Below are 26,912 nucleotides of genomic sequence, written 5' to 3' on the forward strand. Positions count from 1 at the left end.
CAGGTGTCCACAGGCTCCCTGTGCCACATCTATTCATTAAAGACATTAACACTAACCACTTGTGCGTGCGCACACACACACACACACACACGCACACACACACTCTCACACACACACACACACACACGCAGCTCACTGGTCATTGGAACTATTCATTAACAATGTCGCAGCTCCCCTTAAGCGCGATGGCCATTGATTAGGCTCATGCATAAAGATGGTGGTGGTACTGCTGGTGTAATTATTATACCCTCAGACTCTTACTCACGGAGTCTTACAAATTTTTTTTTTTACAGCACGCCTGAGCTGTAAGCATTGTGCCTCTTTCTGATTCTGCGTATTGATTGTGATCCTATGCATTATTTGTGAGTGAATGCTGCCTAACCAGAGAGAAACTCTTGAATCATACTGGCATCATAGCAGGAAAAACAAAGCTCCGGGGCTGAACACGCAGGTTGACTCCATGCAGGGGAGCAGAGAGTTTGCAGGAGCTTAAATAACGATAAATATCGATTAAATGTAATAAAACAAATGGTACGGTTTTCTGTTTTCTAAAATGTTTATTATAAGATCACAATTTATTGTTGAGTCACTGGGTGTTGTTTTCAAAGACACACAAGCTACAACATAAGTTATATCACTATACAGACCTTGAGGTTGTTATTGCACCTGGGAAATAACAACCTGTGTGGTTTCAATATGATGATGATGAGGATGGATATGTTCAAGACAATTTCTTCCTACCACATCCTGCATCTTAAGTCTCAGTACAACACAACCAGTAGCCTTCGGCACAACAGGCTGAGCTTGCGAAGGTCAGCGCATCTCCAGGGTCAAAGTTCAAATTTGAACTATGGGCTCAGTATCTGAATAAAGCAGCACATCACTATGCCTGGGAAGAAAAGAAAAGAGAAGTGAAACGCACCACATCCAAAGTAATGAAGGGAGCCCACACAAAGTCAGCTTTAGGATGTTTGTTGCAAAAAAATGTTTGTTGATATGTTTGTTATCTGTGATCTTCTCTCAGATAAGGGAATGTAGCTGTAGCTGAGCTGTGCCTCGCAGTATCAGAGATGATTTTATCTGGGAGAGATAACCAGTCATTGCATTCACTGGTGCACCCCCTCATACTGTATTTAACATAGCAAGGAAGGTATGTGGTTGCAGCAATTTATCTGTATTTTCTTTAGTAGATAGATTTTTAGCTTTAACAGTAGGTGTCACAAATTAAATAGGCTTCAGTGTGATATTGCATGAAAATGAAAGCAATATAAAAACAGGGGGAATATTCTGTGCAGGGGAAGTCATTAGTGTCCCGTTCATGATCACATCACATATGCAGATGGACATCCTGAAAAGTCTAAAAGGTCCAATTGAACTATTTCCAATTATGTCCATTCGCTGGATGCAGAAATATTTCTAAGGGCTCTGTTTGTTGATGCCAGCGCCGTAGACCACTGAGCACGGAAACAGAGCTGCATTTCAAAATGCAATTTGAAGAGATTCATCCTGGGTGTAGTCTGAACTGCCGTATTAGAAGCTTGAGTTCCACTTTCTTCTGGCAGGTCGAACGGGCTTTTCAAATGGTGCGTCTGATACCAAAATAATATTTACCCATTTATTTTGAAACACATTTCCTCACGTCTGTGTGAGGGACAGACTGGGGACTGAGGGCTTCGTTGTCCCTTTTATGATCAGACCGTCCCCAAAGAGAGACACTCACACCAAACAGAATGGTCAAGCTTCACAGTTTTGAATAGTTTCTAATATTCCTTCACAGGCCCCTCGGTATCAACGATAAAGGCCTTATTTTTATTTCTTGGGAATATTGGCCTGCTATATGTGCAATGCTGCTGAGATGCTTTTTCATTATTTGTTAATAACTCTGTATATGCGTCATCTGGTTTAGGAGCCTTAATAACCCTACATTTTCTGTATGAAATGGTCTTTTTATGACTGTAGCATGGATGACGTGCTCTATCTATGCCCTAGCAGCTGAGAGTAACATTAGTCATGGTAAAATGAAATAAAGCATCATATAGTATGTTACCTCTACACTTCAAAAGTTAACAAAAAGCAATGGTTTTGCTTAATCTATGCAACTAACAAAAATGTGATTACATTTCAAGGAGATCCCTGATGAATAGTGTCCGCTAGCTTCCTGCTAAAGCTGGAGACTAAAAGAGAATGTGAAAATGTCAAGTTTAGCTTGTATTGATCAGGGAAGTTATGGCAACTCTCAAGAGTTTTGTCAGATCATAACACACTGATCAACCAACAGCAAGCCAGCGAACCGGCTCAGATAAACAACACATACGAGAACATGTTCCTTCACAATCCTTTGATGTAGAAAATGGGATAAAAAAAACTTTAAATCACTAAAACCCTTTTGATTTTGGGCTAAATCGAGAGATATTTGAGTGGGATGAAAAATATTTAAAGTCTCTGTAGAGGTGCATGCAACAAGCGTGCATACACAGGAATTCCCAATGTGATGGCAGTTTGATACCTTCTATAATAAATCATGAAACAACATATGTCTGCATAAAAGCCATTCAGACATGCCAGCTTATGACGTGTGACTTTGAGGCCATTAGGACAACAGACAAGTGGCATTGGAATTCTTAGAACTGAAAATTTTAATTTAATAATTTTACTTTAGAGTAGGAATTCAAACTTTATTTCCACAACTGATGTGTTATTAAACACAAAATCCCTTACCTCCTTCATCGTTTGGGAGCAGAGCTGGTTCTTTGGTAGGTGACAGATGTTCACGAGGCAGGAGCAGGGTCATATGGTTTAGCAAGGTTAGCATGCACTGACTAAATGTGGGTTAAAATAGGAGGAAGAGGGTATAAACTACACCTCCTCCATGTTAGCAGATGGGACATGGGCCAAACAAAAGAGTCACAGTACACACGTTTTTTTTGTTTTTCTCAAAGTTGGTTTCTGCTTGACATTAGTTTGTATCACACTGATGTTTGTCCAAGGGTTAATTTTTCCATTAAGTTTGGTTTTAATTAGTTAATCGAGCACTTGTATCACTGGGACCTCTGGACCACGCCAACAACTGCACAAGATGGCAGCGTTTACATCCAGGGTATTTGGCTGCATGTCTGGAGAGCGGGAGGAAGTGGAGACGCGTCTCCCATCTTTAAACACATTCTACAACAGAGGCACTCAGAATATTAACTTTTTGACAAAAGCAAGGAGAAAAATAGTTGTAAGTGAAACAAATAATATTCATGATTTAATTTATTATTAAAATGCTATCCAATATTTTTTCTCTGTCAGTCACTGGCTCATACAATAACCCTCACAATCGCCCCCTCCCAAACCCGTGAGTGCATTCTAAATGCGTTGTCACTTTTAACCTTGAGAGGCCATTGCTGGAAAATTATGCGGCGCTATTTGGCCCCAGCTTTTGTCTAAAGTGAATTACAATAAGTGCATTAAAATTCCTCAGAAACGAGAGCTGGATATCATCAACATTTGGAACGGCGTTTATCTTCATCTTGAAGTGTTCTGTGCTGCACCACTAACGATTAAATGCTTTTATTTATTTGTTTTGTGTGTCGAAGGAATGAAACGTAATTAAGCCCCAGCGTGGCATGTCAAGATGTTGGCTGCATGTAAACAGTTTATAAATTATGCAGCCCAAAAAGTTTCAGCATTCAGGATATACGTTGTACGATTTAACCCTCATTTGTTCCATTGAAAAGCTTTTCAATCAAATCTTTTTCTGCTCTGTTTAATCGTCCTCTGACTTTCGGCTTGACAGCCAGTTTCCACAGATGGATGTCACTCCATTGTTGGGACAGGGATGTGATTGATTGAAGTGTTGACCGGAAGAAAATTCCTTGTTAACGCCACTCAGAGACGATGGTGCAATATTGCTGCAACCTTTTCTGTTTGTGTCATGCCGGGGGAATGGAACATATACAGAATACGTTACAGCTAAACCAGTGCAACGTATTGACAAGTTCTGAAGCTACACAGTCGATTAGCCAACAATGCTGGGAAAAGAGGCCGTACATCAAACGTGGATGTGAGGAATACTGGGGGGAAATTATTACAGGGGTCAGACTCTCAGAATTCCCAGATGAAATATGTTGCTGTGGGGTTCGGTCCAAATATCTGACCCTCCCTGGGGAAGAATCACTGTACTGGAAGAAAAAAGCGCGCACAGACACACACAAACACACACACACACACACACACACACACACACACACACACACACACACACACAAATGCAGTTTGAAGCCAACAGAGATTCATATGCATGCACATGAAACATGGCGGGAGTGTCTCAAATCTCGGCACATTGCCCTGAGTAAGTTAGCGCCTGTAAATATTCATAAGGCCCGTCTATAAACTCATTGCAACTATGGCACAGAGACGTGTCAATGTGTGATGGAGGGGAAAAGATATGGGGAGATAATGAACATTAGACAGTGTTAGAGAGATCCAGAGCAGAGGCTGAAATGGAGAAACAGAAGGTCAGAGCATAAAGGGAGGAAAGACAAACATTGATGAAGGTTCTCAGGGCGTCAACAGGAGTTGTGTACATGGGCAACGGGACTTGCTTGACGTTCCTTGCTTTCGCTGTGAATACTGACCCCTCTTCCACGAACCTCAGGATCTCAATGAGAAGATGTGGTAAAAGTTCCTCTCGTGTCTGGTCAGCCTTTGTTTTGAGAAATTTGTCCGCGGCACTTTGTGGTTGAGTTGTTTCTGAGCCATATTCCAACCAAGGTGCATGTAATTCCAATGTAGAGACCGGAATGAATACTTTTGTGAATGACATGAATGACATTGATAGATTTGTAGACGGGCGTGTGTCTGATGCAAGCGCATTGTCAATTATTGTATTATTATTATAATCTCTAACTTTCTGATTGAAGTGCACGGGAAAAAAGTCAGCTTGACATATGAATGGAGCAAGTGATTGAACCTGTTCACTCTGTGGATTCCGTTGCCTCCACAATATCATTATGGAATCATCCCCAGCACGATGAATGTCCTCATCATTGAGCAGCAACCCTGTGAGCCACTTGTGCTTTTTACTATCCTGTGTCAACTTTCTGCAATTGATCAGGAAGCCAGAAATATATCCCAAATAGTTTAAAACCAAAGCTAAAAGACTGATGCATGGTTTGTTTGATCTGGACTGAGACCACATCTCTTGGTTGGGCTATTTTGTGACTGTTGGTCCGGACTGTGATCTAAGGCACCTTTCAAATCTGTTATTTTGCGTCCAAAGTTATGTGACAAATATCTCACAAAGATCCCCATCTGTTATTGGTAATTGCACAACTTTCAACTGCATAAACACAACTCAGCTCTGGAGATTGAGGATTAGCTTTATTAATTGAATTAGTAAAGCTAATCCTCATGCTGGCGCTAAAGGGGATCCTTGTAAATAAAGAAATAGAAAGAAGAAGATGCATGAAAACTGTCGGGGGGAGATGACGCAACATTTACCGGGTTCCCTGACTTTCTGTGCCAACAGGTTTGAATTTAAAGTCCATGTTGTGATAATATGTTGAAAGAGACTCAGAGTATCCGTGACCCGTGTTCACACTTTTCACTGCCTCAGAAACTTGGCCGGGAATATCAAACTGCTCCTCTAGTGTCTGTTTGAAACCCTCAGAAAAATCACCTGCAGCAGCCCTCAGGCAATATGAAACTGACATTTTCTGTTTGATTAGAGGAACAAATGCCTCATGAAATGATATTGCAAATGGTGAATGAGAGTCCTCAACGCACACACACGTACATATTCATAAGGCGCTGCTATTCATCAAATGAGGTGCTTGGTATTTAATGATTTAGTACACGTCTTCATTTATTATTTCACAGTTCAAAGTCAGAATCTCTTTCCCTAGAGGCACACACTCCTCCTCAGCTTAAAGAAGCGGAGTTCGGAGAGCCGATCCACCCAGAGGGCACGCTGCAGGGAGATCCTGGTGGGCAGAGCAGATGATGTCCACTCTGTGCACCATTCACACCGAAATCCTCTGCTTGTCTTCCGTGTGTGTTCTTGTCCAGTGGTAATAAACTTATACCTTCAGCTAAGCCTTCGGAAAGAAAGATATCGTTCCTGTAAGAAAACAAGATGCTGACGCTCGTAGAACCCGTCCTGCTGACAGTGTGGTGCAGCTTGTTTTAGGCGAGGATGATTCTCATTTTCCGTCTGTATTGATCCGAAGCAATATACATGTTGGACACTGTGGCTGCTACTCAATACACAGATCTCCTCTCAGCTCGGAGATATCCCTTACATTGACCGGAGCAAATGTAAAAGATGGAGCGTGAAGCACGTCTCCCCAAAAAACAATGTCCTCAGCAGTCTTTGCTGATTTAAATCTTTCTACTAAGATTTAGTTAAATTGTCATACAATTGAATTTTCTTACCCAAGCTAGACCCACAGGATCAACCCCTCTGCTTCTGTATCAGTTTAAACGTTGTCCCTCTTAAAAGCATAATAATGGTGACATCTATCTCTCCTGTAGCTAAAAATATGTCTGTCTCTAGGAGGCGCTGACCAGCTTAATGGACTAATTAACTCAAATCCCAGGAGCTCTGTAACAGCCGAGTGATATAAAAAAAGCCCCTCGCACAACACTTTGCATTAGAGCTCGATGACTTAGTATTTTTGTCGGTGGACAGTATAGTTTTCATGAATGTCCCTTTACGATACACGGACGCCGTGCAAATCTCCGTCACACACGTGCCCCCCCGACGCAAAGATTTCTTCATATTTCACGCCCTTTTCCCCTTCTTTCCTTTTGAGACAGTAATCCCCAGCTGCAGCACTAATAGCATTAGAGGAGCATATCCAATCCCCTTACTCCCCCCCCCCCCGGTAGGGAGCAGCGAGCTCAGACCTACGCTGAGACAGAGACCCTCTGGGGGGGGGGGGGGGGGGGACTACGCTACCCATGCTGCCTCAGGAAATCCAGGCACATTACTCAGCTCGTTACTGATTAACCGAAACTGAAACAAAGAATAAATAGAGGAATAGATTGTCAATATTATCACAGAGACACTGAGAGTCTTAATTCTTGTTTCTGGAAGGCAACAAAAGATGGATTTGAACATTTGAACGGAGCAGCTCTAAACCATGTCTGTTTTGGATGAGTAAAACCCATAAAACAATTTTACAGCTTCTTTAAATTTCTCAGGCAAACATATGCAGAACAGCTGCAGCTCTTGCTTGCAGCAGAGTTTAATTAAATTTCTTTTTTCTTTTTAAGAAATAGCCAATGTTTTAGCATCTCTGTGCAAATGAGTGGTTACAATTAAGTGCAAATTGCATTGTTTAACATTGTCCTTCTAAATGAAACTGATATTGCTTCTCAGCTGAAGAGTCTCTCCAACATGTGTATGAATTCTTTCAGTGTGGATGTCTTCACACGTGGAAATATAACAGGCATATATCTAAGCTATAACAGAAATTTGGATTCTATATTTTGTCTGTTAAATTGGTAAATGGCCTCTCAGGTGAAATCCTATAACAAATCAGGGGTTTCTTACATCTAGAGCTTGACCAAAACAGAACATGAATGAACTTGGCCAAGTAAATAAGGAAGAAAGACATAGAGCTGTCTCTCATGTGGAGAGATGGGCCAAAGTTGTCGACTCGTAAATTAACTGCCTGGAAAACAGGTAGGTTAATACTGGAATTAATCACATTACAGTTTTAATACATTAGAAATGATGTAAAGTCAATAAAAGGCAGAATCAAATTCAATACATATTTGAAAATGATGTCATAAGAAATACACATGGCACAAAATACAGCACATAAAAACGATCTGTCTGTGGATCTCTATGTGTCAGAAGAGGAGCAGTTTTTACATCTGAACAAGAGCAAGAGCATCTGCAACCATGGTGTCAGCAAATAATGGAATGACACTGAGGGAGATCCAGACTGCAACCTCAGAGGACGGTGACCACTCATCATATTAACTCTGCAGGCATCACTATTACAGAAAAGGGTTGAATCAGATGACCATGACACAGATCTAAAAGGGGCTATTTGAAAGAAAGAGACGAGGGAGTGAAGGAGCTGGTGTGTGGAGGTGAAGGTCCGTATATGCCTATTGAAATTGCAGAGAAGGACACAGAACATTTCCACTTTGCGGTAGCTGAGGATATACACATCGGCTGTATATACAAATGGACGGCAATTCTCCATTTTCACCCCTGATCCAAGAATAAAGCTAAAATATCCAAGGTACAAAAACCATAGTCTAGCGCATTTGGAAACAATGTCTTTGGAGTAGCGAACTTTAGAGATGTTCCACTTATACAGGCACCTTATAAAAACCTGAGTCAGTCTTAGCTGTCAATCATGAAATGTAACCCTTCATACTAGCAGCAAATAACTAATCAAAAGCAAAGGCATCGTACAAATGAACATACATTGAACATACATCAGTCTTTGAGAAAAAACTATTTAACATGTACCTTGTAGTTTGAACCATGTCCCATCCACTAACATGGGGGAGGATTTATAACAAGATGCTTGGCCTTCACTTTTGGGGAGATGTCATGTCGTCCATCCAGATGTACAGTCCACAGCAAAGTCAGTTTGATGTGTTGTAAGAATAATGAAGCTGAAGTGAAATCCTTGACACCCTTGTGTTTGTGGATGAGGCTGGTTTCAGTCCGGCCAAATGCAGGAGACGAGGCCAAAACGTCACGCGCCACTTAGCCATGCTGGATTTGCAAGGGGAAAAACTGCAGGGGCCATATCTGTGCTGCAGTATCTGAGGATGGTGTGAGTATGCACAGATTCCAGCATTGGCCCCCACATCATCCAGAGACTCCTGACGTTCTTGGAACGCTCTGTAGAGATCCTATTCCTGAGAATGAGAGAGGCTCAGCGGGGCGCGACGTGCCAAATTCTGTAATTGTCTGGGATAATGTGAGCTTCCACCAAGCAAATGTCATCAAGGAATGGGTTGCTGTCCACAGAGGGATGCTGACGAGGTTCCTTCCACCATGTGCTCCGCTCCTGAAGCCAAATCAGGACTTATTTTTCCATACGGAGAAGGAAGGTGAACTATTGGTCTGTTGAATCTGTCTGCTCTCTGCACTTGATGCTGCTTGTGATGACATGACAGCAGAACATTGCAGTGGATGCTGCATGCGAGAAGAGGTTCCCCATGTTGTTTTGAAAAGGTAAACATCGGAAGTGATGTTGATTAAAATCTGAGGCCGGACAGACCAGCAGGAGCTTTTGCTGAGCTACTGTCTTAAGAGTTAAAGTGTGAAACCGGGTGTGAAGGTGTGGGGGGGGTGGTGGGGGGGGGGGGGGGAGACATGCAGCAAATTAGGACAGGTTCGAACCAGTTTAAGATTAAGATACATTTATTTGTCCCAAACACATGCACAGGCACACTCATGCAATTGTAGGGAAATGTAACCTCTGCTTTTAACCCATCTGGTGCAGGACACACAGAGCAGTGAGCGACCATGTACGGCATCCGGGGAGCAGATGTTGGGGGAGTAAGGTGCCTTGCTCAGGGGCACTAGACAGGGTAGGGAGAATCCTCTTGGATTTTTGGACAGATCAATCCAGGTTCATCTTGTTGTTGTTTCTCCGTGGAGTCGAACCAGAGACCTTTTCTGCCACTAGTCCACCACCTCTCCAGAGGCTTGTGCTACAGGAGGACTCAAGCCTCTAAACAAACAGCAGCACATTATTTAACATGTTTTGTGTGGATTGTATTTTTGTATTCATTTTTTGTGTTCACTGGGGTGTGAAACAGTTACTTTACATAAATAGCGTAAAAACAAAAAGAAAATGCTCATAGACATGTGAGCACAATGAGGATTGTGAAAAATCCTGCTCTGCTGAAACCTGCATCTTAGTATTCAGCTGGATACACAAACATAATATTCTGGTACCGTATCGGCATGAATGACAATTCAGAATAAGCCTATAAATGTGGATATAAGGAACAATTCCAGGGTCCAGTGGCATCGTGAATCACATCTAAATGTTTGATCCCCATTGGCTACACAATATATGCCGAAATATCTTTTCATTTTGAAGGCGTTGGCTTTGATGACTTAGCTCTTATATAACTTTATTTTGAAGCATGTATTGGATGTGCTGTGTGAGTTAGGACCTTCTGCAGGTGAGCTATGGAGCTACGGTGAGTTATGTGCTATGGGCTGTACCATATAACCTGTTATGATGAATTCACCTGAGGATTTTGAGAATGTTTCTAGAAACCATGATGTGATGTTTCAGACTGGAATACAACAGGATTCTGGTGTGTTCAGAACTGGCTGCATGGCCCCTGAATTATTCATTTACACTCAGAGCGGACTGGTATTTGTTGTTTGTTTTTGCAAAAGCAATTTATGTACATGTCAATTTGTATGTACGTGTAGGTATGAACTGTATGTTTTTATGCATGTACTGCATGTGTCTCTACTTATGTGTGGCTATGCACATTTTCCATGTTTTTGAAATGTTTTCTTGATTCTTGTTGTCCTGGGTTTGTACCCTCGGGGTTGAATGCACTTATTGTAAGTCACTAGATAGATAGATAGATAGATAGATAGATAGATAGATAGATAGATAGATAGATAGATAGATAGATAGATAGATAGATAGATAGATAGATAGATAGATAGATAGATAGATAGATAGATGGATGGATGTATAGTTGATTATAAGGATTTTAAGGGTATGTTGCAGTTGGTCCATTATAAACACACTGAAAACAAACCTTGTTTCCAAACACAGCCTTGTAAGGCAGAACAACACAGATCCAACCAGAGAAGGACTTTTCTCCCTCCCTCCCTCCCTCTTTCCCTTCCTCCCTCCCTCCCTCCCTCCCTCCCTACCTCCCTCCCAGCCGCCGTTGACCAGCCCGCCAACCACTCGTCTCCCTGACTCGGGCTCCCTCCTTCAACCACGACCCATTGCTCACAGTGAGTCACTGACTTGAAAAACAGGCTGCCGTCTGCCACAGCACCAGCTTAGAAGCAATCACTCCACTATGCATAGTCAATATTGTGTTGTGTTTTTTTTCTCCATCTATTTCTTTTTCTGAGGGAGACACAGAAAATGATGTCGACATGAAGGAAAGGGAGAAAGCTACAAAGGAATGAAAGGGAAAAGAGAAAAGCCGGCAGTTGTGTGTCAGGCCTCGGAATGAGCTGTAACCTAATGAGTGTAGATGAAAGCTGACTGTCTGAGCTAACTCAATTCTTTGCTCTGCTAGTCACAGTTCTTAGCTTAATGATGTTTGCTCCAGTCGACCGATGCCACAGCGCTGGATTGCCTCTTTGTGGTCATGTGCTTTCCTGTGTAGAAAGTTGAACTCGGCTCAAGCCGCACACACACAGCATTTCGTCAGCCGCCCTGTAGCAGCACACATCCGTTCCAGACGTGTTTACAGTGTCTAAACCATCGGCATGCCTTTCGACCCCTGCTCGTATAAACACAGAAGGTGGCTGACCATGTGCGCACTTGTGTGTTTACATGGAACAGATAAAGAAATATGGCCAAAGCAGGAGGTGGTTAAATACAGAAGAGGAATAAGAACGGCACCAGAGCGAGGATGTTCCAGGGAGGTCTCGGAGTCGGAGATTTCGAGGGCCAAGGTGAGGACTCTCGCTCAGAAACGCTGTTAAGCTGTTTGAGGAGTTGAGCGGGCGAATGAGAACGCTTAAGAGCTGGAGCGCTGCCAAAGAAATGCGGAGAAAAATGGAGGAAAGAGAGAAAACGGGGGCATTAGAATGAAAGAACAGAATGGAATCCATAAAAAGAAACCCATAGAGGAGAGTTTTAAGTTCACAGAAATATCAAACCTCTAGCTTCATGAAATATAAGAAACTGGATTGGAAAATCTTCCTTGCTCTACTGCACCATTACAACCAATCCTCATCCTCACTGCACAGCATTCATCCTCCTTGTCAGATGCTACCCATCACCATCCCATCTGTGTCACACATCCCCGTCCTTCACTGGGGTTCTCTGAACCATTTTGAACATGACGATCCAAAAGGAATAGTTTTGCATTTACTCAAGCATTTATTTTCTCTCATAAATTCATAGCAACTGAGTAAAGATTTTTGCCGGAAGAAATGTGACCCATGTATATGTATATATATATATACATATATATATATATTTATAGAAGAGAGAGGAGTTAATGTGGGAGACAGAAAGGAGATGGAGAATAATCCCTGTGGTGCCATCAGGGTGTTGATGGACAACAGCTAATTTGACAGCAAGTGATAAAGACGGAGGTTTGAAGTAACAACACAGACAACCAGCACCTGTATGAGGTCGTTCTTGTTCAGGCTAATGTTGCGCGCTAACAAGATCATAGTGAGCACTGATCTGAGGCTGATGGGAATCTCTATAGTTTACAGCAAATTCTTAATTTTTCCAGATGGAGGTAAAACAGAAAGTCGAAGAATAAGTTGTTACAACAGATCCTGAGAGGGACTTTACAGCAGTGGAGATATTCAGTTTGGACAGTGGACTGTAAATAAAGATGGACGTTGCCGTTTCCTCCCACTGTCAAGAAATTTAGAAAATAATATTCAGACGCATACATCACGAGCCAGAGTCCTGCCTCACTTGTCAGTCATGATGTTTAACCTCATTTTCATATAATCAAATAAATGATTAGCGTAGACAACACACAGAATCATGAGAACTTTTTTCCTTTTGGCCATGTCTCATCCATTAACATGGAGGTGGAATTTTGACCTGCATTGCAGATGTTCCAAACGCTTTGGCTTCTCTTTCGGGGAGCTGTAATGAAGTCCTCTTAAAAACAGTCTGTGGTCTGTGAGCCGTCATTGCATTGGCTTCCAGCTATATCCACAAATGTAGCTAAAAAAGTGAAAATATGATCATTTAAAGTCGAGGTATGAAGTCGGGAGATTTTTATGACAAGAAGGCGGCACTTTGAATCACAAAGGAAACGAGAAAGTGCTACACGAGTAGATAGTTGTGACTCTATGAGGCTTCATTTTAGATTTATCTCCATCTGAGCAAAAATCCAATTTAGTTCCCCCCCCGACCGTATCCCCATGCCGGCTCCCACAGCTCAACGTAACTCAAGGACAGTGAGTCAGCCAGGCAATATGAGCCTAATCTAATCCACGGTGCTGAAATCTGAGCGGCCACGAGACAAGCAAAGAGCCGTGGTGTCACAGGGCGAGACCTCCGCCCCGTCTACCTGCTGAGAGGCGGTGAGAGAGGCAACAGGAGTGGAAACAGAAGATATGGAGACACTCGTTCTGACACTGACGTTTTTTTTTTCCCCCGTCTGCTGCTGTGTGCAGCCGAGCACGAAGTGGAGACATTAGTATCGCGTCACTCCTATTGGCCACAGGGCGAAAAAGTGAGGGGAGCGCGACTAACTGCTGAGGGAACACAGAGACGGTAAAGATGGAGGGATCAGAATCTTCATGAGGGTGTGAATCGTGGATCGGGTCTTTGGAGGGCAATAGCGTCCCCCACATACACAAACATAAGCTGCTTTCAGACGTGCACTGGACTCCTGACGTCCTCTCGACATTTTTGGGAGGGGCTGTACATGTGAACGCATAAAGAGAGCATCCAGACTTTCAGCAAACTTTCTCTTACTTTTTCCCTGGTAAACATTTAGTGGAAGGTCCTGAGGGGTCGATGTCCTCCACAAGATTTACCAGGAGCGAGTGGGGTGATGATGGCGATTCTAACACGCGACATAAAAAAAACGTAATCAAATCAAATGTCTCCGGGTGAAAAGTGGGAGCAATCCACATAAAAGACACCTACCAGATTTCAAGAGAGAGTTTCAGCGATGAGGGCCGAACCAGAGTTCAGAATCAGAATCAGAATTATTTTTATTGCCATGTATATTTGCACATACAGGAAATGGCCTTGGTGTGGTTGGTGCACTGTACATAAAACAACAATATAAAAACAACAATATAGAACAACAATATATACATTAATAGAGTTATGGGCACGTGCGGTTCTAAGGTGCAGAGATTGGTGATATAGCCAATAATATATAGTTATAAATTATGTGCGGGGGGGGGGTCAGCAGAGTCAGTGAGCCCCACTGCCATAGGGAAAAAACTGTTCAGGTGGCGCGAGGTTTTAGTCCTTATAGCCCGGAACCTTTTACCAGATGGGAGTCTCTGGAACAGGTTGTGACTGGGATGGGAAGGATCAGCAATGATCTTGCCTGCTCTCTTAATGGTCCTGGAGTGGAACAGGTCTAGGAGAGCCAGTAGGCCGCAGCCGATGACCTTCTCAGCTGACCGAATGATCCGCTGCAGTCTGCCCTTGTCCTTGGCAGTGGAGGCAGCTCTATGTGCTGATAACAAAAAATACGTGATCTCTATGTCTCCCTTCCCCGGAACACTTTGGATATATCTATATATTTTACAGATGTTTCCATAAGAGGGAATATACAAGGATGAGGTGCAAACATTTCAAATCTGAGTGTGGCAGCGACTCCCTTCTTGTGAGCACCTCCAAACATGGTTTCTCTCTATTTCCTCTCTTTATTTTCTTAAACCCAAACTGAGACTCAGACAAATTCCTGCGGGTCTGTTATTTAGGAGAACTGTTTGACCGCTTCGACAATGGCTGGCAGAGCGAGTCCTGCCGTTTGCTGCCAACACATACAAGCCAGGAAGTCAAAAGACCCCACAGAGGATATTCACCACCACTTCTCCCACCGCCGGGACCTCATATAGAGAGGGGACCTGTATTTAGAATCCGAGCAGTCAGTGGTTGGTTTTAGTTCATAATCTTACTGTTCATCTGGCCAAATTCACAGTGAAATAAATCCAGATTATGTCACCGCTCAGTGCGTGGCTTTCTTCCAAGCGTCCATCACAAGCTCTCTGTTCTCGAGCGTGGAGACAGATTTCAGAGACGTCCTTCCTCGCCGCTACGAGATTCCCCCGACAGCCCGTGACACCAATTAGCAGGCTGTGGTTATGACAAGCCATCGGTCCAAACACTGCAACTGACTAAATAAAACTCTCTCGAGGTGTTTCTTTGTGTATGATAACATGAAGCGAGGGAACAAAACCAAAACCAGTCGAGAGGACGGCGAGGGAGATGGGGGGAAGATTCCCCTGACATGAAGGGGAAATGAGTTGAAGCTGAACTGGAGTGAGGAAAGGCTGATGTCAGTGGTGGAAAGGGAAGTTCTCTGTCGTCAGCCCACACTCGGCTGTCGGCTGACAAAGCTGCCAACTCAGATCTCACAGAAAAGGAGCGACAAGCGCACACGTAGGGTCTCCTCTCCCTCGCTCGCTGATCAGAGAATATCCAGCATCCTGAGATCCACACGGAGGCTTAACAGACGCCAACTGTCTCTACTTACGATGTTAAACCATTACAATGTGTTTTACATAATATAACACGTACGAATCCCAGGTTTCCCCCTGAAGCAGCAGCAGCAGCAGCATGATGTCATCGAGTCGAGACACAGAACAGGAGGGTCATTATTTTCTGTGCGGTGCCGTAATGTTCACATCTGTAAAACCTGGTGATGCCAGAAGTTAAACAAGAGAAGGCTTTGAATAGCCCCCGGGGTGTGTGTGTGTGTATGTGTGTATGTTTGTGTGTAAGCTGCAAGTACACAAGTGTGTGTGTGTGTGCGTGTGTGCGTGTGTGTGCGCGTGTGTTGAGCGTGTGTTCATATACTTGCAAAACAATTTCTCCGCAGACAACCTATAAGTGCCACCTGCCGACATGAATGATTGCGATTTTCGTGAACTCAGGGACATGACAGGCAAATCACACACAGATGCTGCTGTTCGGAGTGCCCCCCCCCCCCGTGTCACAGCAGCTGCCAGTTTAACGCGCGAAAACAAGTTTCATCGCTTGTGAGGCAGAGATCTACAAAGGCTCACTCAACTACCGTTTAGGAGAATTAAAAGCAAACAGCTGCTTATTGCGATATTAAAACGGACGCATACACGAGCACCATGTTCAAATCTGCTGTGGGCCAAAAGCACAGCATTAGAGCAGAGATTGTTTTGTTGGAGCTTCGTGATGGAAACTATGTGGATACAGCCACAGCTCGACATTAGCTCTGCTTGACTGGCTCTGAGAGAGCTGAAGACTGGAGTGAAACGATGGCCAGGTGAGATAGACGCCCCGGCAGAGGCCGCAGGAAGCCCGAGCTCGGCAACGTGTCCGGTGACTAGAGTAGCGATTAGCTGACGGTTAGCTGACCTGACGTTGTTTTTGAATTTATACGTCCCAGAAGACAGAGGAGGCAATCAGATCAGTAACGCTGAGAAAGCATGACGCGGCATACACCACCCGCATGTGTAAAACAAGCCTCCGGAGCTGCCGCGACTAAAAATGAAATAGAAGCCGAGCAGGAGAACAGAATAGGACAGAAACAAATCAGAAAGAAACTTGTTTAATCAGAGGAGGGGGGGGAGGTGCAGGTCCCAGACCTCCTACAAGAGGTCACATCGTAGAACATGGTGCTCCTGACATTCCATCCAAACGACCCCTGACAGGACTCAGTGTGGACACCTCGTCAGTTTTCAGGTTTTAACCTTTTAAAAGCTGCAATAGAAATAATCCGTCACTGCCTATGTGCTGGTATTTCAGTTCAGTGTGATAAGTCTGCTCAACCGCTTCAAATAAAAGTACATGTCAGTCAATAGACCATAATAAATTATAAATTAATCAATTGTACTCTTAATAAATGTAAATACATTTTAGCTATATAAACATATTGATGCTAAAAATGATAAATCTAATCAAATATACTTTATTTGGCCAAATCAGCAGAGCAGTAAATTGTACAACAAACAAAAACAACAACAACAAAAAAAGTACACAAGGACATACAATTTTAGACCCTGAATAATAATGCAGAATAAAAGGGAGTTGAATATTGCACCTGCCCGAAAAAACCCTTAAAATTGTAAAACACTAAAAAGGATATAACTCAAATATAGAGAAAATATTTGCTGGGGCTTAATGATATGGCCAAAAATCTGGTTTTTCACTCACTGTCATTGTTCATGTTCATCGTTCACGGACTCCAGCTTCACTTCCTGCCACAGTTCAGTCAGCTGCAGCTCGTCACCATCACTCACTCAGTCCATATAGACCTGCTCACACACACTTCCTGTCACATGGGCTATGTGCTCCATGTCGTGCTGCGTTGAATTGTCTCACTGCCTTTTTCTGCTCTTTGCTTGTTTTGAGATTTTATGATTTTCTTGCCTGTAACCTTTGCTTATCTACCTGCATTAAAACTCACATTATTGATTTAAATGAATAAGTGACAGTTGAGGTTTTAAACTCTTCTTTAGGAGCAGAGACTGACATCTGATAGTTGTGTTAAACCTCCTCACTACAATGCAAAAGCAAAAAGAGTGAATGCTCTATTGTGTGTTTTTTAATATATATAGATCATGCAGACAAGAATCTATGTTTTCAGAGTTTGTGTATTTTACCTACACGTGACAAACTGAACAGAGCTGCAGTTTTCACATTCAGTATGACAGGAAGGAAGGAGGGAAAACAGAATGAAGTGACTAATGTAGAAGATTTCAGAATTCTTCATTCACTTTCATAATGACGTGACTTACAAATAATATGAGCCGCTGTAACTTACATTACATCTGAATCAGGGTTTGAGGGGAAAAAGAGAAATATCCTTAAAGTGTCACTTTAGCCTGGGAATTACTTCCTCCATTAGGGTTGAGTTTTATTTCCTCTCTGCTGCAGTCGCTGGGGAATCGGAAGGGAGATTTAATTTGACAGAATCCCTGACACAGATAAAACAGCATGAGCCTAACTGCTTCTCCCACTGAAGTAAAAACTGTAAATTGGCTGCCCAAAGAAAGGCTGGAGCTTTATATTTCCACAGTTAATGATCATGTTTCACAGAGAAGGACTCTACACACGAAATGAGAAAACGAGGACTCTTAAGGACATTTTTTTTTTAAATGTTGGCATAACCACAGCCACATAAGAAAGTGGCTGAAAAAGGGGTGCAACTCTCGACCCCGCCCTCGTCTGACTGTGCTGCTGCATGCACACACGGATCAATTATTGAAGCATCCATATGAGACGAGGCTGGGATTTGATGATCGGAGGAAAAATAAAGGAGACGAGGGCTGAAAAAATGAATAGGAGAGATGGTTGAAATGATGATGATGATGATGAAGGAAGGCCCCGGGGGAGACTCTGAGGGGAGAGGTCATGTAGAGAGCGTTAGAGAAAGCACAGGCCAGATGACTCAACTTATTCCACTCTTAGATAGAAACTCACACAAGTCAAGATGCTGCGTCTCCCTCAAAGGTCTGAATTTCACCGCCTCTTTCTCTTATGATAGAAACTGAGAAGCCCAAAAGTCCCTGTGCTACATCAGGTCCAATTAGGAGACTGTCAGATGTGAATCATGTTGATAACTCGCGCAGAGCTGTAGTGATGAAGCCGTAAGTGTGTCACCTTGCAGAAGTGGGACAGTGTGAGCTACAGGGGCTGATGGGAAAATTAACTTGGGCCCTAATGGAACACACACTCCCTCACGCACATTAACAGAGAAAACAATCTGATTTGATATGCAGAATAGATGTTGTGATCTGACGCTGTTTCCTTTTGATCAGTTGTGTGTTTGTCTTCGTTTTTGTGTCGACACAGTGGGAACATTTCTACATTGTGAGGACATTTGTTTCTGGTCCCCGTGACATTCAAAGGCCGTTTAAGGGTCGAGACTTAATGTTAAAGATAAATGTCGAGGTCATACATTTAGCTGTGATCTTCATGCGGAGGTTGAGAGGATCATTCTGTCGGAAGATGGTCGAGTGGGAGGAATGAGCATGAGTCCAACTGGGAGATTCAGTGGCTCAGGAGCTGCATGTATGTCACAGCGCCTTCATTAGGTCGGAGGTTCGATACCTGGCCTCTGTGTGTCTGACACCAGAACCCAAACTGACTCAGAAGGGTTCTGTGTGACCTGCAGTGTAAGATGTGGTCGGTGAGACTAGATAAGCAAGATGCAGTCCATTTACTGCTTCACGCAGATATGGCAGCATGTCCACACGCCATCGTCAAGTTATGAATGCACAGGGACCTTTGCACAGATCCACCCTCACCAGTCCATCACATGGTACATCATCCACATCCTGTCCTCAGTCCATTTTTATCTCCTTTTTAATTGTTTTCTACTTTGTCGCTGCCTAATTCTAACAATGGAACTTCCCAACATCTTAATGGACTCAAGCATAACGGTCCTAGACATCTATAGGTGCATTAGGCCAATGATGCCCTCTACTGGATTAACCCTGTACCACATTATGTCTGCTATATGGCCTGACCTAATGTTACACATAAATATAATATGTTACTGATTTATATAATTTTATACAACTTGTACTTTATACACGATGTGCTTCAGCTGGAAAACAGGTTTTTATTTTCAAAAGGGTTCAGCTCATTTCATATTATATGGTTAACAATGCAAGTGAATGGAGGCACATGCACACACACACACTGCTGTGTTTCATACCCACAGTTGTCTCATGGCTGTATCTGTCACGGTGGTTACTGCAGTTTTTAGGAGTAAGGGCACAAGAGGTAAATGAATAAACACTGAGGTGCTTCTTTTTTCATGCCTCTCTTTCCAAACTTTTTGTTTTGTATTTTAATTACGGTAAATTAATGACATTCTTCAGAATTACTCGACCCCTCATACTTCTGTACACAAATGAATCCACCTAATGAAACGACTTGCCTGAAACAGAGATGTGAAGAACCAGGCTGTGTTAGATGGGTCCTCACACAGATTGTTTCACATGATCATCAATACATTCTTGTCAGCTCTAAGGAGTATGAGGAGAAACAAACTATATTTGATGACTGGGAATATGAAAGACCTGAACCTTGAGTGTTTTTGCATCTTCAACCACAATGATAACTAAACACTCATCACTGAAAGTGTCTCTTGATCATTTTCAATAGTAAAAATATGACGATAAAACGATACTCTGTTTGCTGGAATCTGCCACTGGAGGGCACTCACACTATATATAATGTCAACATCATAGTATTATGTTAAAAGTTATAAAGAGCTCATCAGATTATGGAATTACATCATTTGTTCTGATCATCTCAGTCATCGCCCTCTCTTCCTGTCTGGAGGAGACAATGACATTTAAAGGTAAAGTACATTGAGAGTGATGAGCATCAGATATATCAGCCATGAAGGTAAATATTAAAGAGGAAATCAAAATTTTTGCTTTAATGATTTAATTTATAAGACACAATCTTGTGTTATACACTTGTGTCCTTAAGATACATTTTTCCAGCACCTCTCAGAAGTGTTATCCTGCCTGTCCTAACACCAGGAACCCTGCTGCACGACTCCATTGAAGACACAGCCAAGAGCGCACTGCCTGACGCTCTGAGAATGTCCTCTTGTTGACATTGGACGGACATTTGTTTTTGTGTAACCTGTAGCAAGGCCATTTAAACTTAATTTAGAGATGATCACACATCCTTTATAATTTGAACAAACACAGGAAACTATAACGTAAGCCAACACAAGGTCGATATTTAAATAAATAAAAGTCATTGCTCCACCTTTCCCCCCCACCCACACACACTAAAACAAAGTCCAACACTACTAAAGTGCAGGAATGCTGAAAGATTACTCTTGATCCCGCAGTAATGTAAACAAACAAACCCCTGTCAGTCCAGGCCGGGTTTCTTCAGGACATACCCAGTCTACCTAGTCTCTCTGCAGGGCGAGGTAAAAAAGAGAAGAAGAAGAAGAAGAAGAAGAAGAAACACAGACTCTGTCTCACATGTCTCTCAGCAGCAGGTCATGTGCTTTCTAAGGATTGGCCAACGTTGTAAGCTTTGTTGCCAAAATATACTGTAGGCGCCCTGATAGAATCAACAACATCCCGATCAGAGTGTGTTGTGCCACCGCAGGACGGGCGTGGCACACAGCGGACTGATCTGGTGTTGTCCAGTTATCTGCTTATTTTCCAAAGCAAAAAGGGATTACAGTCGTATTGACATTACTTTCACGTAGATAAAGTTTATTAAATTACAAACAGGAACACCTAAAAGCTTCTCTTTACAGAGAGAGTTGAACTCAATGTTAAACTCAGAAGGGTTCAAATGGCTTATAGGTAATCATTCTCATTGGATATATCCTGACAGTATGTATTATTTCTTTTCTATTTGTATTTTGCATGTTTACCTGATCATGACTTTTTCCAATGTCTATAATCAATCTCCCCGTAGAGGAACTAGTTAAGGATTATCTTAACTTATCTTAAATTAAAGCGGCCTATTACTTGTCGACACATTTCCAGGTAAATCTGATATATTAGGTTTATAAGCCAGTTTAGATCTGTAACTGGTGCAATATCTCATGAAGAAAAAGTTGCGCTTGCCCCGACTCGTTACTTCATGTTTCGTTTCCTCTCAAACCCCAATGACTAATTTCCATTTATTCTCTTCACAGGTAAATTATTTATTATCACTGTAATTTGCACATCAACACACGTAAGCCCTAGTGTTTCTCTGTGGAGATACATATTGTTATATATTATTTCAATTATTTTATATGCCACATCCAAACCTTCCTGGAAATAAGCCGACTCAGTACATTTGAATGATATCACGGAACCTTTGAATACTTATATATACAAATTAAGCTTGTTGTTTTAAGCAAAGCAGCTATAGTCGATCACCTCATACTTCATATGTCACACTGCAGCAAAGAACCTGTTTTGGATTCTTTCTTAGAGATTTTAGGAGAAGTTTGTCGACGGTAACAATGTAATTCCCCAATGACTGTACATCTACAGCCTTAATTAACATTTAATAGTAAAACACAGTAATGTTCTGTTAAATCAGATACATTCTTTTTATACAGAAAAAACTCCCAAAACCTCTAAGTCTCTCACAATATCCAGAATTTCTTCTTCACAGCCAAAGTAACTTTTTTTTTAGCAGATCTTTAATAACTGATTGGCACTTTATACTTTAGATAGTTGCTTTGAAAATGTTAGTTGGATAAACTATACAAAATTTAATAACAGTAGTGAAAGTACTATTATAATTTGTTTGTCAATATGGTATTTGGTTGAAATTTTTTCACTTAAGACCAACTGGTATTTTTTTTTTTTTTATACTTTAGTTTTTATTGAGTTTTTAGCACATCTCAACTACACATAGTAAGATCAACTTGCAGATGTTAATTCAGTGCAGATAAAACAAACATACAGTAATGAACAAACAATTATAACAAAAACAAACAAAAACGGAGCCTGTGGGAAAACTTGGTGTAGATAACAAGATGAAATACATACCTATGTAAAGATTAAGCGCAGCTCAAGTAGCTGCCTTACACTTGAATGCAAACAGACTGTGAGCCAGTGTCCTTATAGTTCGTCTAAGTAAAGTATCCACTTCTGCCATCTCTTAGCATACAAATCTAACCTCAAACGTATCACACAAGTCCCCAACTGGTATTTAATGCACTAGTTAAATGTTCTTTATAATCTCATCACAACTGATTAGGGTCTAAGTGCCTCAGAAGTTTTTGTACTTTTTCTGTCATTTGTAAAATAGGATTTTCCAGAAAATGTCTTAAAAACTACATGCAAGAAACGGGACCTGTAATATAAAACAATGATGTGTATACTCTGTGTACGTTTTACATGTAAATCTCGGCCAAAACTAACTAATAAACAAATAAAACATTTAACCACAACTGTCAAAATAATGTAATGGGGTAAAGAGTCAAATGTTTCTGACCTGACAAACACACAGTGATTACAGTGACTTCTTACTCAGAGATGAGGTTTTTATATATGCAAAAAAATACATGCAGAAGAAGAACCTCATTTATATTCAACATGTGAATACAAAGAAACAAATAGAAGAGGAAATGTAGGTTGCAGATAAGATCTTAGATAAACAAGTCAATGATTTGAATGAAGATAATCAAACCATAAAGCCATTTGAGATATTGAATGTGAAACCATCACAGAATGTGTTGACCAAAATAAAAAAAGGGGAAGTTTCAAAAAGGTGAGTAAATTACTCGGAAAGAGTTTTTTTTAATAAACCCTTAAATTCAGAGAAGTAGTCAGTCTTAAAGTAAATGGGGACTGTGCTGGTCTCAGGACGGAGGAGAGATATCGAAAGGAAACATTCAACTTCTGTGGGGCTTTATTTTTTTTAAAGTTTTGTTTGTTTTTGCCTTAGGTTAACAATTTTTTCTTCAGCTCGGCTTGTTGGAGATTGTAAGTACAACTACAGAATAAAAATGGAAAAAGGGAATTAAAATGTTCTGATTAATCACAAATCTGACATTTGAAACACTTTTATAGTTGCACATAAAGCAAACATAGTGTAAACTGTAGTTAGTGAAGCCGGAGCCTGTAGCTATTCTGTTTAGTAACGGAAGGTAATGTTCTTGATGAAGGGGACTTTTCCAGTCTGAAAAAAAGCAACATTTCCCTCATGGTAACATAAGACTCAACAGAGACCTTTATTTAACCAGCAACAGTACTGGAGAGGTTGTTGAAAGGCCAGTACAGGAATATGTTGTAAATGTACTGTAAATGCAAATGACAGACATAATGCATGACTACGTCAACCATAAGTTACTGCTGCTGGCTCTCCCAGTGTCGTGCTGTGTTGAGGTACCATCAGCATTCACTGTTTACTGTTTCCACTGACGGATAGTGGCTGCACCTGCTCATGGTCTCACTCTCCATTCACACCATCTGCAACAACAACAACCACACCATGGTAAGTCTCATTCTAAAACCTCCAATACAAATGTTCACTGTTGTTAACTGAACCTCAAGCTATTTTCTGCCAAATCTCTTATTTTTTTTTTTTTAAATCAATCCTTAAAGTCTTTATTTTCCCACTTTCACCTTCTGTTATTGTCTCCGTTTGGGCCCTTTTCTCCAGGTTCTGAACTGCAGCCTGATAGATGACGTGCTGGAGAAGTATTATTTGTCCCCTTTCTATGCCATTGAGTTCTGCATCGGTTTTCCCGGCAACCTCTTGGTCGTGCTGGGCTATGTGTTCTGCCTGCCCGTCTGGCAGAGCTGCAACATCTACCTCTTCAACCTGGCAGTGTCCGACCTCATTTTCCTCTGCACGCTGCCACGCCTCTCCTACCTCTATGCAAACGACCAAACGACAACCAGTCCGTTCGCCTGCGTCATCAACCGCTACGTCCTGCACGTCAACCTCTACTCCTCCATCCTCTTCATGGTGTGGCTCAGCATGGACCGCTTCCTGCTCATCAAGCATCCGACGAGGGACCACTACCTGCTGAGGCCCCGGACGGCCCTGCTGGTGACGGGGCTGAGCTGGCTGGCCGTCAATGTGGAGGTGGCTCCGATGATAGCGCTGATGGTTCAGGACCTGCGGAGTGAAAACTTGAGTCGCTGCATGGATTTTGCCAGCCTGAAAGGAGACGTGGACCTGCTTGGATACAGCCTGGGGCTCACCTTGACCGGTTACCTCCTTCCCCTGCTGGCACTGTGCGGTTTCTCCTACCAAATCGCACGTCTGCTCCATGCCCAAGAAAGGGCTCTGCAGCACAGGGCCACACCGTACAAGCGGACTCTCAGGGTCGTTGCCTCAGCGGCGGCCATGTTTCTGGTTCTCTACACTCCGTACCACGTGCTGAGAAACATTACGATAGCGTCCCGGAAGCCCTGGGCCGGGGGGGAGCTCTGCACGCGGATGTACGTGCAAGGCCTGTACATCGTGACCCGACCGCTGGCCTTCATGCACAGCGTCATCAACCCCGTCTTCTACTTCCTCATGGGTGACAAGTTCAGGCAGCTTCTGTTTGCCAAGCTCAGGAAGCTGCTCATAAAGACAACAGGGCCAACACAACCAGCCTGACAAGGTCCCTGCGTGAAAAGGTATCGCACGTCCACACATGTGAAACAGCTCCATCTTACATTTCATATTTTATTAAAAATGTCGCTTATAGGCTTTACTTTGTTTCATTTTGTATTATTGTAAATGTTTTCATAGATAGACAAATCTATCAAAATATTGTCAAACTGTGTTATTATTGTTGATATTGAGAGACTGTTAGGGGAGAGCGGGGTAATGTGGGACATCGGGTGATGTGAAACACCTCCTGTATCTAGGCAACGGAACACATTTGTGGTCATGTGACTATTATGTTTTCAAGCCCCTCCCATTCCCCCCTTGCCATGAAGGAGAAGTTGGTGCTGGTGCTGTGGAAAGTATGTTTTTTCACAAAAATGTGTTTTTTCCATGTAAAAGTAAATTTTCTTGCTTTGAACTTAATCAACTGTTGTGTCAAAACAAATTGATTCAGGTGGAAAAACTTATATCGTACATGTTGATGAACTTCCAACATATAAAACCATGTGATTGATGCTAGCTGAAGATTAGCCTGAATTGATAAGAGACGTTGTTTTTCTAAAATTGGGGCTTCGGGGTAAAATGGGACAGTGTCTCACTTTACCCCACCATGAAGCACAAGTTAAGTTTAGTCTTAAACATATTTTAATGTTATATTACATTATATATGTTTTATTTTTAATGTCATAAACATTTTAGAAAAGCCATCATGCCAAGAAACTACACCAGGAAGACAACCTGGGGCCAAACACCCCTCGCAGAGATGGAGAGTGCAGCCGCTGAGGTCATGCAAGGAAAGAAGTCCTTAAGAAAAGCTGGAAGGGATAGAAATATTGATAAGACAACCCTCAAAAGATTCATAAAGAAAAAAGAGAAAGGGAAAGTAAAATCAGTAGCCTGGGGTGCAGTAGCTGAGGTAAAGAGAATATTCACAGATAAGATGGAGGAGGAGCCAAACACTTGAAACAGCTAGCTGACCAGTTCCATGGCCTTGCTCCAGTTAAGTGCCGTGAACTGGCATTTGAATACGCAGAGAAAAACAATATCCCTCTCCCTGCCAATTGGACAGAGAAACAATGTGCAGGTAAGCTAGGGAGTGCAAGAGATCACATGAATCATCATAATCATAAATGTGCTTAATTGACCAATCCCCATGATTCTGTTACTAGTCCAATATTAGTGGTTGTCAATCTAGCTGTCGGGATTTTAAATATGGTAGTTTTAAAGTGGAAAAAGTAAGTGGACCACTTTACCCCGTAGTTGGTGTAAAGTGGGACACAAGACCACTTTTTTAAAAACAATCATATTTTCACTGCCCTTTGTCCTGAAGACTTCTGATCATTTCCATTGATAAAAAACATCCTGAATTAATGGGAAATGTGTAAATTTTACTGATGTATCAGTTTAGCTCGCCTAGAGGGGAGCAAATGTAAAAAATGTCCCACATTACCCGCTCTCCCCTACTGTTTTAATATTAAAGCTCAGTTTATATCTGCTTCTGTACTTATATTAGTTCTGAATGGAATAAAATATACCTTTACTCGTAACTGGCTCTTTCTCATTTTACACAAAATTTTAAAGTGTGTAATTTTCTGCCTACACATAAAACACATTTTATGTTTCAACGGTGGCTAAATCAGTAGCTTCCTCTGAAGAAAGTATTTGTGTGACACGTTGTGAGTTCTGTATACATTTATTATACATCTTTTCCACACAGAAATTTCTATTTATAATATTCTTTAAACGCTGCTTTTATTCATTTTCATGATATATTTGGAATGTTTTTACTTTTTTTTGTGTAAAACACATTGTAACCTATTAATGGGGGCTTTGTATGAATAAAGAAATTATTGTTTTTATTAAAAAGTTTATACATTTTTAATTATTCTGTCGTCTTGTCTGTTTAAACCTAGTGATATTTTCTAACAGTTCTCATATAAATATATATGTGTCTAAAGATGGAATGATTTTAAGGTTTTAGCTCTA

The 26,912-nt window shown here is 41.8% G+C and overlaps 1 protein-coding gene across 3 annotated transcripts; it reads left to right on the plus strand.

The window, feature by feature from the left end:
• The first annotated feature begins 20,795 nt into the window (after positions 1 to 20,795).
• LOC128440175 (succinate receptor 1) lies at positions 20,796 to 26,811 on the plus strand. Of its 3 annotated transcripts, none has more exons than XM_053422809.1 (3): positions 20,796 to 21,175; positions 23,748 to 23,813; positions 23,982 to 26,811. In XM_053422809.1, exons 2-3 carry the CDS (start codon positions 23,763 to 23,765, stop codon positions 24,930 to 24,932), a joined length of 1,002 nt encoding a protein of 333 aa, XP_053278784.1. In that variant the 5' UTR covers positions 20,796 to 21,175; positions 23,748 to 23,762; the 3' UTR covers positions 24,933 to 26,811. The 3 variants fall into 3 exon arrangements, with proteins under 3 accessions (XP_053278784.1, XP_053278783.1, XP_053278782.1); XM_053422808.1 differs by having other exon boundaries at positions 20,798 to 21,205; XM_053422807.1 differs by lacking the exon at positions 20,796 to 21,175 and adding an exon at positions 22,667 to 23,302.
• Positions 26,812 to 26,912: the final 101 nt, after the last annotated feature.

The sequence above is a fragment of the Pleuronectes platessa genome, chromosome 5 (assembly GCF_947347685.1).
Source record: "Pleuronectes platessa chromosome 5, fPlePla1.1, whole genome shotgun sequence".
Taxonomy (NCBI): domain Eukaryota; kingdom Metazoa; phylum Chordata; class Actinopteri; order Pleuronectiformes; family Pleuronectidae; genus Pleuronectes; species Pleuronectes platessa.